General features: G+C 45.1%; 1 protein-coding gene across 4 annotated transcripts in view; it reads left to right on the top strand.

The window, feature by feature from the left end:
* SCAPER (S-phase cyclin A associated protein in the ER) overlaps positions 1-13450 on the top strand; it is a 414928-nt gene that overhangs the window by 53174 nt on the left and 348304 nt on the right. For all 4 annotated transcript variants that reach the window (XM_075535309.1, XM_075535310.1, XM_075535311.1 and 1 more), the window contains one exon: positions 2818-3015. In XM_075535309.1, the coding sequence (XP_075391424.1) occupies positions 2818-3015 (198 nt within the window). The remainder of the gene's footprint in view (positions 1-2817; positions 3016-13450) is intronic.

Genomic DNA, 13450 nt, shown 5'->3' with positions numbered 1-13450 from the left:
CGCTTCCTCCACCCCCCACTATCATGACCCCAATTCTACCTTACAAATCTGGCTAGACCAGAGGACGTACACTTGTATGGATAAGAGCTGGAAACACAGGGAATCCAGGACAGATAAACCCCTCAGGACCAATAATGAGAGTAGCAATATCAGGAGGGTAAGGGGAAGGTGGGGGGAGGAAGGGGGAACCGATCACAATGATCTACATATAATCCTCCCTGGGGGACGGACAACAGAAAAGTGGGTGAAGGGAGACATCAGTCAGTGTAAGACATGAAAAAATAATAATTTTTAAATTATCAAGGGTTCGTGAGGGAAGGAGGGAGGGAGGGGGAAATGATGAGGTGTTGATAACCAAGGGCACAAGTAGAAACTGTTTTGAGAATGATGATGGCAACACACATATAAATGTGCTTGACACAATGGATGTATGTTTGGATTGTGATAAGAGTTGTAAGAGGCCCCAATAAAATGATAAAAAAAACCCCAATAATATGTGTCCTCTTTTTTTGTCCTGTCTTTACAGACTTTAATGGAGATCAAGGCTAATTTTTAAAAATGCCTTTCATGAAATATAAGTGTAAGCATGCAGCTGTAGAGTGTTAACATTTTTGCTCACCTTTGAATGTCAAATTTGCATAACACAATGCCTCTCAGGTGGAATCACCCAGCTGTTGTTTCTGTCTTCTTAGACCTTTTGGTAGCAAAAGCTGGAGGTAAAGCAGATGCTAAATAGAAACATCTTACCCCAAAGTGTGATGCTTATTTTACATATTAAGAAAGAATGGTCAGATGTTCGAGTTGTACACACATTTTGATGACTTTATCAAGGAAAAGACAAATGCGGGGATTTCATGATGAGATTTGAGCTTTTCCTGGATTCTCATGAAGTTCATTGCCCCTGTTCTGGTTGACGTAGAAAAACCTTTGTGAAGGAGGTAGAATTAAGTGAACATCTCAAGTTGGTTTAACTTGGGATGGTGCATAGAAGAGAAAGGAAGAGGCCCGGAGCCTGGGGCAGAGCGGCGAGCGCAGGTCTCTGCCGGTGGTGGTGTGGGAGGGCAGAAGTTGGTCTCGCGTGGCTGCGTGATGCTGGTCCTCTGGTTCTCTGCTGAGCTGAGACTTTATCTGCCGGCGGAGTTCATGATACTGAGTCTATGAAGTGTGCGGAGGGTCTAGGAGATATTGTGAAATTGATTTATTATTTATGGTCCTGTATAAACTGTTATTATTGTCGTCGTTATCAGCACAGTAATGGACAGACGGAACTGATGCTGCTGGGACAGAAAATTGTTGACTGTAGTTTTTAATTGGCTTTGGTCCAAGAAGGGGATCTTTTCCATAGTTAATGAAAGCATTTACCGTTAGAACTAGAAAGAATTTGAAGGACAATTGAAGTACAGATTTTGCGGGTTGCTGAAAATTAATTAACCTTTATTGTGTTGGCCTTTCCCATCTTGATTCAGAACTTGGCCCTGGGTTAGGACTATCAGAGGAAATATTAATTTTTCCTTTCTAAATTAGACAGTTCTAGAATGGGTGAGGATTTGTGGAAAGAGAGTGGGAGGAGGGGGGAAGAAATTGTTTTGCTTGTTTATCTTTTGGTCTTGATGGCTCTATATCAAGCAAAGATTGGCTCACTTACTGTTATGGAGTCAATTTTGGCTCTTCTCTTCCGATAGGGCAGAGTAGAACTCCACTGTGGGGCTCCAGGACTATAACTCTTGGGAGCCTCATCTTGCTCCCAAGAAGCAGCTGGTGGTTTCAAACTGCTGAACCAGTGATTCATAGCCCAGTGCATAACCTATGCCAGCAGGGCTCCTAGCAATAAAAATACTGAGCAAGTGTGGGAATCAGTGTTACAATGAAAATTTACATCGGAAAGATGAAGGGATCCCGGAAGCAAAACAGTGAAAGTATATGAGATATTCAAAAATATCTAGAATATTTAAAAGGTACTTTAGGTATTCCCCACTTTTCAAAAGAAAAACCCAAACAATAAACAAAAATGACAGAACCCCAAACAAACGTAGGCTCGTGATAATAGTTTATTTAAAAAGAAAGATTAAGACAAACAGCTCCTTCGCGCTTCCAGCAGAAGCTCGGGCTGGTGTTTTGCATTTAGCGCTTCCCAGCAGTGGCGCGCCTGCGCGCATGCTTGCGCTGTGGCTGGAACGCATGGAGAGCAGTCTACAAAGCCGCGCAGCATGCGATGGTGTTGTTTTCAAAGTGGATCGTGGTATTGGATGAGTTGTTTCTTCAGTGTTCTTTCTTAGTAAGTTGTTTCCTAACTGTGTATGAACTTTGACTTTTAGGGGGAAAATGGCTTAGGGTACAATCCAGTAACTGAGTATAACTATAATATATGGCTTTGCTAAGTGAAAAGTAGATGTGTGGGCATTGGAGTTGCTATTGTTTGTGAATAGATGGAGGGGGGCTTCAAGAAGTTAGTGGAACATTGGAATGAAAACGATCGTTGGATTTTCCCATGCAGTTTCTGAAGCCCCCGGTGTGTAACGTGCCCTCCATGTGTTCCCGTGAATCAGGAACGACACTTGTGCTCCTTGTGCACCAAGGGCCTATCACCCTGGGCTCCGCCCTCGTCTTCCCGCAGATGTGCCCAAACTTCACAATAACTGTCCGAACCCCCCCCCCCCCTTTGTTTAAGGTGATAAGCTTCCTTTTGATAACCTCAGTGTGATGTGATACAAGCTGAAAAGGTCTTGTTTGAAAGTATTTATGTTGGAAAAAAACACACTTTACGCAAAAATCCAGTCCTTGGAGGTTTTTTACTCAGGTTTTATTCCTTTCTGCCAGAACCCCGCCGTTGACTGTAAAGTAGCGCCATCTACGACCGGAGAGAAGCACTTTGATAAAAGCCCCACCAAAACCAGGCACCCGCGGAAAATCGATCTCCGAGCGCGCTACTGGGCGTTTCTGTTTGACAATCTTCGGCGGGCAGTGGATGAAATCTATGTCACGTGTGAATCTGATCAGAGTGTGGTGGAATGTAAGGTAAGGTTCCCTGTAGGCTTGGTGTGTGAGGACGGCTGACTAGAGAACACTCCATTGACACTCATATATGTGTAAGAAATGGCTTTCGATCAAGAAGTAATTGTTTATCAGGAAAACCCAAGTCCCTCAGTCTGATACTAGCCCGTGAGTCCCTCTTCAGACTCACGCAGTCACATGCAGTGATGTGGGATGCAGGGGTATCACCTTGCCATTGGGTGCAAAACCCCATGGATCCAGTGGCAATGGCTTTAGCTCCCAGGCCCTGGCCAACAACCAACCAGGCTCCAACAGCAGGGAGATGAAAGTGGGGCAGGGGAGGTTCCCAGGGCCCTCCTTAGGAGAAGACCACACCCCTGAGCAGGTGCCATCTGTCTGTGACCTGACTGACAGGCTGGACTCCACCCCTACGCTTTTATATGTCTTCTGAAATTAGTAACTGCTACACTTGGCAATCCATTTAAAATCAAATTTCTCAGTGTTTCCTGCCCTTGAATTGCTCACTTCACTTTTGTCAAGTGGTAATTACATTGTCTGTACTTTTATTTCATTACTTCTTGTTAGAAATTATTCTTTTGATCAGTACACTCAAATTAGCATTATGTTTCAGACTTTTCCTGAAGGTTCCTTGGTTTTTGGCACCGTGGAAAGTTGTCTTAATACAAAGACTTCAGCAAGTAATCAATTATATATATATATATATATATATATATATATATATACTGAATATCAGCTGAGGCACCTACTTTTACCACAAAAACGGCATAAAAATGTGCTAAAAAACTCAGTTATACATGAGTATGTAAGCATAGGTATGTGCATATTTATGAGTGTGTGTGTATATAATCTATGTATATGTACATATAATTAAAACTCACTGCCATTGAGTTGATTCTAGGACAGAATAGAATTGTAGGACAGAATAGAACTGCCCCTGTGGGATTTTTAAAGCTGTAAATCTTTTTAAAAAAATCATTTTATTGGGAGCTTGTACAACTCAACAAAATTCATACATGCATCCATTGTCTTAATCACATTTGTACACTTGTTGCCATCATCATTCTCAAACCCTTTGCCTTCCACTTGAGCCCTCGGTATCAGCTCCTCATCCCCCCCCCCGGTTTCCCCCTCCCTCATGAACCCTTGATAGTTTATAAATTATTATTTTTTGTCATATCTCACACTGTTCAATGTCTCCCCTCACCCACTTTTCTGTTGTCCATTCCCTAGGGAGGAGTTGTTTTTTTTTGGAGGAGGTTTTTATGGCATTAGAAAACCTCATCTTTTCCTGCAGTATGGCTGGTGGTTTCGAACTGCTGATCTTGTGGTTAGCAGCCCGGTGTGTAACTCACTACACCACCAGGCACCAGGGCTCCTTTGTATAGACATATGTGTGTCTGGGACTGAGTGGCATTGCTCCCTAGGGTTTGAAGGCAGTAAGTATGCCCCTTCTCCTGTCGAGTGGCTATTGGGTTTGAATGGCTGGCCTTTTGACTACCAGGCTGGTGCTGGAACCCCTGTGCAGCCAGGCCTCCAAGTTTGGAATATTGTGAGAATTGCCAAGCTGTGATGTAGAGATACAAAGCGAGCAAGTGCTGTTGGAGAAAAAGGCGTCAGTGGACTTGGTCGAGGCAGGGTTGCCACACACTTGACTTCTGTAAAACACCGCCATCGAGTCAGTTGTAACTCAGAGTGACCCCACTGGACAGAATCGATCAGCTCCAGAGGGTCTCTGAGGCTGTGAATCTGCACTAGGGCAGACTGTCCTTCTCCTTGCACCCATGCACTGAACCATTTTCTAAACCTCTTGTATGTGCGCTCTCCGTTGGTGCTGTAGGTGGCACTGGTGAGGTTTTCGCATTCTTTGGTCTCATGGTTAATGTCTTTAATTGGACTTTGCTCCCTTCCCTTGGAGATAGTTATCACTCTCCTAATTCACTCTGGGCCGGAAAAGTGAGATTGATGGCCCACCATAAACAGTCCTGGGTGGGATTGCGATGTCACTGTAAGGTGTGCATTCTAATTTTAGATAACCTGGTGCTTGTAATAGGATATTAAACAGACACAGCATAGTCTGTCTCTGAAAATTCACCAGAAAGTTTGACTGTTTAGTAAATACATATTAAACATTGTTAGTTTATACTGAATAAAATTAACCTGAGCCTAATCAGAGTGGGGCATCTTCATAGAAATAGGAAAGGGGTAACTCCTGCTTCATCAGTGAACATGGTTTGAAACTCGTGAGGTCAGTCTTTACCATTTGAAATACAGAAAGGATCACAGAATACCACATGTGGAGACAACAGTTGCATTGTCTCATAAATCGGAACCAGCCAAATTAGGTTTAGACTAGTTTTAAAATAGGATTCAGCAGAGGTAAGTTTCAGAGTGAACAGTATAATTGAGATCATCCAAATTCATGGTTTGGTTGTCACAGTGCATATTGTTGCTTATCAGCATGTGAAACCTTTTTATGTTTGAAGAAAAATACTTCTAAGCAAAATCAGCTCCTTGGAGAACAATGATTAGCACATTGTGGTAGAAGATTCTGCTGACTTAGTTGGGATTATACCTTCTCTTATAAAATGAGCATGCAGGAAAATATTTAGGTCAGCCTTGCTAAATCTTTGATTTTGTGGTTAAAAAAAGATTGATCAATGAAATCAAATTGATGGCTAAAATGAGTACTTCTTCATAGACACGAGCCTGACCCCCTGGCACCGGGTCTCTGTGATGGGCAGAGCGATGATGGCATCTGTCACTGCCCTGCATATCCAGCAAGTCGTAGTTGCCCTGTCCCCCAGCCCCAGCACAGTGTGGCTCTGTCCCTCACTAACCCAAAGCTTTGTGGAAGTGTAGCAGTTGGAGCCCTGTGTTGTCGGCTGTAAGTAGGAGGATGGAGAAAGTTGATAGAGTGAATGGAGTAGAGATATGTTCTCCTTTCTTCATACTGGGCCAAACGCTTAAAGACTTCTGCTGATGTGGATGTAATCTGGGAATTAAAAACGTGATTTTTGTATTCAGCCTTGCCTCTCACTCCACCCAAGACTCACAGGTGGAGATGTAGGGAAGGACAGTTTAGCTCGGTACAAAGCACCTTCTGGGTCTTTTTCTCTGCTCTCTGCATCAGAGCCCATCCATTCACTGTTGAATTTGGTTAGTCCCTTTGTGAATGCGTAACCCAGGCAGTGTCCCCGTTTTGCTGGTGGTCTCAACACTTGTTCTGTGGGGTCACTGGCAGGTGTTATCACTAGTTTTGCTTTTTTGTGTTTCAGCCCGAAAGAACCACAGTTTTGTTCTGTGCCTCATCTGTGGAATGCACTTAGTGAAACCTGTATTGTGTAACTCACAAAGCATAGCCTCACAATGCACAGTACCTTTTCTCTTCATCTAGAATCGCTGATCAGGGGCTGCCTCTGATCAAAGGACTAAATTCCTTACTATTTGAGAGGGAAGGACGTGCCTGTTTTGAGATGAGCTACTTTACTGTATCCCTTCTTTAAAATATCACAATGATGGGAGGAGGGGAGGTGGGAGAAAGGACAAGGGAACAACAAGTGAACTGAAATCAATGGAGAGAAGGGCGTAGGATGCCTAGTGGGGCTTAATCAAGGGCAATGTAGCAGAGAGGAATTACTAAACACTAGTGAAGGCCGAACATGATGGTAGGATAAGAAGAATGTAAAATGAAATAGAGGAAAGAACCAGGAGGCAAAGGACATTTATAGAGATCGAAATACAGGCATGTACGTACATATGTAAATATATTTATATATAATGAGGGGAATAGGTCTATGTACTTATATCTATATGTTAAGAATTAAGGTTGCAGATGGAGATTGGGCCTCTACTCAAGTATTCCCTCAACACAGGAACACTTAGTTTTAATAATCCAGCAAACTGTGATGCTCACCTTCCTGGCATGATCGCTGAAGACAAAATAGCTGCATAAACAAATGTGGTGAAGAAAACTGATGGTACCTGGCTATGAAACAATATAGCGCCTGAGGTCTTAAAGACTTGAAGATAAACAAGCGGCTGTATGACTGAGAAGCAACAAAGCCCACATGGAAGAAGCACACCAGCCTGTGTGATCATGAGGTGTAATGGGATCAGGTATCAGTCATTTAAGACCCAGAACAAAATCATACCCAATGTAAATTGGGTGGGGGGGGGCGCAGGGCATAGAGTAGAGACCCAAAGCCCATCTTTAGACAGTTGGACATCCCCTTACAGAAGGGACACAGGGAAGAGATGAGCCAGTCAGGGTGCAGTATAGCACTGATGAAACACATAACTTTCCTCTAGTTCTTTAATGCTTTCTTCCCCCCACTATTATGACCTCAGTTTTACCTTATAAATCGGATTAGACCAGAACATGCACACTGCCTACAAATAAGAGCCCGTAACACAGGGAATCCAGGATAGAGAAACTCCTTAGGGCCAACTATGAGAATAGAGATACTTGGAAGATTAGGGGAAGGTGGGGGCAGGGGGAAAGGGGGAATCGATCTCAAGGTTAATCTATAACCCCCTCCCAGGGGGATGCAACAGAAAAGAGGGTGAAGGGCGACAGAGGATGATGTAGCATATGAAAATAATAATCTATAACATATCAAGGGTTCATGAGGGAGGGCGGGTGGGAGATGGAGGAGGAAAAGATGAGAAGCTGATATCAAGGGCTCAAATAGAAAGAAAATGTTTTGAAAATGATGATGGCAGCATACATGCAAATGTGCTTGACACCATGGGTGAATGTATGGATTGTGATGAGAGATGGAAGAGCCCCCATTAAAAGTATTTACTAAAAAAATTAAAATGGAATATTTAAAAATATATTACAATGATCTACATATAATCTCCTCCCAGGGAGGCAAACAACAGAAAAGTGGGTGAAAGGAGACAGCAGTCGGTGTAAGACATGAAAAAAAAAATTATCAAGGGTTCAAGAGGGAGGGCATGTGGGGCAGGGGGAAAATGAGCTGATACTAAGAAAGAAAATGTTTAGAAAATGATGATGGTAATATGTATAAAGGTGCTTGACACAGTGGGTGGATGTATGGAGTGTGATAAGAACTATAAGAGCCCCCCCATAAAATGATTAAAACCAAAAAAAGTGGCCTTCTAGCTAACGCTAACCTTCTCTCCAACATTCCCCCCTTAAAAGGTAGGCTAGATGGTCTAGGCAGTGTAGAGTCAGTGAATCCCTGGGAGGTGCAGACAGTTAAGTACTCAGCTGCTAGCGGAAGGGTGGGTGGCTCGGATCCAGCAGAGCCTCCTTTGCTGACCCTTGTGAGCACACACACGGTACAGCAACTAGTCCATTGTTGATGAAGTGGGTGGCCATTTCTCAGCTTGTTGTCCTACCACTGTGCAGTGGGGCCAGGGAAATGTGACGTTTGTGAATCTTCCTGTCTGCAGCGAGAGGGAACTAAAGTGGTGCTCCCTGGCTGGATAGTTGTTGTGCTCTTTCTGGTGCTGCTAGAATGTGTTGAAAGTCTGGGGGAAAGCATGCTGGGGCCCCTGTACTTTCCTTTTCCCTTTTCCCATTTCAACCTGAGGAGACATGTTCCCCTGCAAGCTCGTAAGCATACTTAGAGAGGTCGATGACGCCCTCAGAGCTGTCATAGGCTGCAGGCTTGGTCTAGCAAGGAGTTAGGACAGAGATCTCTGCAATCAAGTGAAGAGGACCCCTATGGGTCCCAACGTGTACGTGAAGGAAGCAACATGGGTATCAGTGATGTGCCAGTGAGAGAAACTGCAAAACTGATGGAGTTGGGGAAGATCTGACTGAGGCAGAGAGATCCAAGATGAACTTGAACATGACCTGGAGAATCACCTAGGCCACCTATGCAGAAATTACCATCTACTACAGAAGTTAGTAGAAGCCAGTGACCTCAACCTGTGTTAGAAAAGACCCAGGCCATGCTTTCTCGTGGTACCACCAGACTCTGTTGGCAGTGGGTGTCACTTGAGTCCCTGGAGAAGGACTAGTTCATGGCCATAGCAGATCCATTGTAACAGCTGGTGAGTTCTTACAAGGACAGTGTTGCTCTGCTTCCCTTCACTGACAGTAATGGATGATGATGCAAGTTTGTGAATGTCAAAGAGGCTGGAAGGAAGCATGGAGGTTGCAGGGAGGGGAGGAGGAGACCCAGGGAGAGCAGGCCATGCCCCTGCCCACCACCAGCACCAGCTAGCAGCTTGGTCATCCTCAGGTATGCGAACAAGGCCGCTTGGCCAAAGGTAGGATGTGAGTACTCTGCTTTGATAATTGAATGTGAGGAATCCTGGACTTTCACTGAGCATACTCAGCAGGATTAGGATTCAAGTGAGTAGTTTTAGGGAAACATGTAAACATATCCTATGCTTCAATCGCATTGAATTGCGATTTCTCAGTAAGGATTGAAAGGCAATATCAGAAAATGCTGTGCACAGGATGGCATGCAGCGAAAGGAAATTGACTGGTATACTTATGTATAGACAGTCTCGTTACCTGGTATTTTGCATTTAGGACAATAGTAAAAAACCAAAAATCTACCAGTCTGATTTGCCTTAACCTGGGTTTCCTCCCTGGCCCAGCTCCCACTCAGCCTGCTGGGCCACGCCTAACTGTCGGGCATGGGCTGAAGCAGCCAGTTCTTCAGAAGGCTTCCTGCCCATCCCACCTTCCTGCCTGACCCCCCTGCAGGGGGAAGGGTGGTGGGTGTAATCTGGGGCCTGGCAGATGAAGCTGAAGCCAGCAGTCTCCTCTTCTTCTGCAGCCTGGGCTGCTGAGCTCCTTATCCAAGTAGCTGTTAGTCTCCAAGCTCCCAGCCTTGGATCCTCCTAGACCGGCCCCTGCCACTCATTTCTTGCAGTCCTCCCATGCCTGTGGGGTGACAGCAGGTGACTGAGGCTGTGGAGGCATATCTGTTTGGAACTTGAGTAGAGACAGCAGCCGCTCACCACCACTGTCTTGGCTCTCCAGCCCTGCCAGTTGCTCTAACCCTTGAGCTACCAACTGTATCTCTAGTTTTAAGCTACGGGCCCAGGTCCATTTGAGTGCCAGCCCTGATGGCAGGGATTGGGGTCCAGAGCACAGTGGTGCCAGAGATATATCATTCTGAGGAGCTGGCCTCAGACTTGCTGCCATGTCATCTTCCTCCTCACGTAATGTTGATGCTGCCTAATGACCTGGTCTTTGGAACCTAACCTTGTTGATAAAGAAGGAGTAGGCATAGTTAGAAACAAGGAGAGTCACACATGACAAAAGGGCTACCCATTGCAGGTAAAAAGAGGACCAGGGTAATAATAGTAATGCCCCAGCACCCTGGAAGGTGTAAGATGCTGGAGAGGTGAAGAGTGACTGCAGTCGAGAGAAAGCACTTGCAATTTATCATCCAAGGGAAACGAGAATGGGCGGGCTGAAGGCAGAACTCAGTGGTAAAATGTGAAATTCCCTATGACCGGCTCTTGGCCCTTTTTGTTTTTGAAAAGTAGGAGATGTAGGATTAGGGGTTTGAGGAAAGCAGAAAAGGCCTGAGGTCACGGTGATGGAGAATGGAAGGGCTCGCTTAGAGACACTGCAGACTTGCCTGGAAGTCTTGAAGGTCACGGTTGAGATAGGAGAGTCTTCTTACGTGTTTATTCAGGGTCCCTCTCTATTAGATTCTTCCCCATCAATATTTAACTTTCAGACTCTCTTTCATCCTAAAAAAGTCCTTACAAACTCCCAAATTCTCCTTTCTACTTGCCTTATCCATCCAAATATTCCCTTAATTTCCTCCTCCCCTTTTTAGCCAAGTTTTTGTGAAAATTTTTTGGTTATTTCCCCCCCCTCAGATACTCATCAGTCTTCTCCAGCCTTGTATGCATCACGCTTGATATGATTCCAGCTAACAACGTTACTAAAAGGTCCTTGGTCCCCTCTCTGTTGCCTAAAACCAGTGGGCACGTTCCGCTCCGTCCTTGCTCCCTGAGCGGCACTCTGCACTCTTGGCCTTTCCCCTCTTCCCACCCCCTCTCTTCCACTGGCTTCCGTGGTTTGGGTGCTTTCCTTCTCCTCTGTTGGCTGCACCTTTGGGTCCCCTGCATTTTTTCCCTTGTCCATTAATCTGCCTTCTTTACTCCCTTTATGGTTTTACTATGCAATTTCTTCCAGGCCATGGCTTCAATTGACTGTCCGCTTGCTGGTGCCTCTTACCTCTCTGTGGCCTACCCCCGTCTTCCGGTTTCCACACCTATGTCACACCTTGCCTAGGGGTGTCTCCACTTGGATTTCTTGCAAGCATTTTAAACAGACACACATGAACTAAATTCATAATCTCTTCCTCCTAATACAGATCTAGTGGCATACTCAGCTTCCTCGACCAGCAGATATTACCTTTACCGGCTTGTCTACGGTTCCTACTTTCTCTCTGCCCTAGCCACTAGCCACTGTCCAATAAATCCACTCCTACTTTCTCTCTGCCCTAGCCACTAGCCACTGTCCAATAAATCCACTCCTACTTTCTCTCTGCCCTAGCCACTAGCCACTGTCCAATAAATCCACTCCTACTTTCTCTCTGCCCTAGCCACTAGCCACTGTCCAATAAATCCACTCCTACTTTCTCTCTGCCCTAGCCACTAGCCACTGTCCAATAAATCCACTCCTACTTTCTCTCTGCCCTAGCCACTAGCCACTGTCCAATAAATCCACTCCTACTTTCTCTCTGCCCTAGCCACTAGCCACTGTCCAATAAATCCACTCCTTTTGGAGGTTCTTCCCAGACCTTCCTAGTCCTTGTACTGTTCTCACTCTTCCCAGCTGCCATGACAACGTGCCGGGATTCTAGCTGACGTCTGACCTCTTGCGCTCTTCCAGTCCATTGTCCACCTGGGAGCATGATGTACGAAACATACAGTCTTGATGATCTTCCCTTGCTTATAGCTCCTCAGAAGTTCCCGTTGGCTCTGAGGAGCAACAGCCTCAGTGCTGGAGGCACATGGTCCAGCTAGACCTCCTGTGCTGCACTCCTCCCTCCCTGCCTTCTGCTTCCACACCAGCCTCCTCTCAGTTTCCGAAGTATCCCACGCTTTTCACATCCTGCCTCTCCGGCTCACCCGGCATCTCCTCCCTCCCTTCTCCTTCACCAAACTCCTCCTCAGCCTGGAGGTCTCAGCTCAGGGGAGCTTATCCTGACAAGGCCAGGGGCTTGTAGTATGCTTTTATAACACTTACCATAATTGAAATGAAATGATTGTATATTTGTTTCATGGCCATATCCCTTGCTAGAACACTAAAACCCATTAAGGCAGAAGCCGGCTGTGCCCTTGGGTGTCCGGCACTGACACGGGCACGCAGTAAGTGCTTAGTAAATAGGTATTAGCTGGCTGTGTGAAAATGTGGAACTGCATGCACTTTTGCAATGATCCTCGTCCTCACAGTTTTCTCCCTTTCACCCCTCCTGTTACAATCACGTGCCCAAGCTCTACAAAGGCAGTGAATGGGCTTCATGAGTTGGTGTTTTCTGGGCCGATAGATGGCTTAAAGTAATTGAGGAAGGTAAGGGAGGAGTTGGAGTATTGAACCACCGGATCTAAGCTGGATAAAGTGGGGAAGGGACCCTAGAAGGAGCTAAAGGAAGCAAGGAGAGCCCGTAGCTTTTGCAAATATCCCATTGCATTGGACATGGTGGGTATGGGTAAAGTGAGCTCTCTATAGATAAGTTTATACGATACATTTGAAAAATTCTTGTTTAGAATCTTCGAATGCTTACTAGTGTTTTTTTACCTTCTTGGTGTGTTAGGTATTGCAATATTTTATAATATCCCAATTACGATTGCAATTTCTTTAGCGTATCTTTGCATCTTTAAGAATGTTTTGCCATCTACACTTGCTGTCTTTTCATTGGTTTTATAAAGGATTGGATAAAGCTTCACTAACTCAAACCCCAAATCCAAACTCACTGCTGTTGGGTCAATTCCGATACGTGGTGACCCTGTAGGACAGGAGAGCTGTCAATCTTTATGGAAGCAGACTGTCATCTTTCTCCAGTGGCGCTGCTGGTGGGCATGGACCACCAACTTTTCTGTTCCCTGCCCCTCCAGGCTCCCTATAGCTTCCTGCACGCACTACCGCCCAGTGCATTCAGACCTATCGCTTTACTGGAAGCTGTCCATTTTCTCAGACTAGAGATTTTTATTGCCCATTCTGTTTGTCTAAGATTTATTTATCTCTTTGTGTTTCATTTTCCTATTATACCTGAACTTGGTATTAAAATTTGTTACAAATAATAGGGAGACTGTACAGGGATAGCAGCCTAACAGGTCATCCGTGCCCATACAGGAGTAGGTTCTGGATACCTCACATGGCTTTACATGAATTGCAATCTTTTGTTGTAAATATTTGTTGCCTTACTCTACTTCGTTATTCTCCCTCTTCCTTTGTTTCCTCTTCCATCTTACAATGAAATAT

This window comes from Tenrec ecaudatus, chromosome 17 (assembly GCF_050624435.1).
Source record: "Tenrec ecaudatus isolate mTenEca1 chromosome 17, mTenEca1.hap1, whole genome shotgun sequence".
Taxonomy (NCBI): Eukaryota; Metazoa; Chordata; class Mammalia; order Afrosoricida; family Tenrecidae; genus Tenrec; species Tenrec ecaudatus.
The sequence above is the reverse complement of the archived record's forward strand: the minus strand, read 5'-3'. Positions and strand labels throughout refer to the sequence as shown.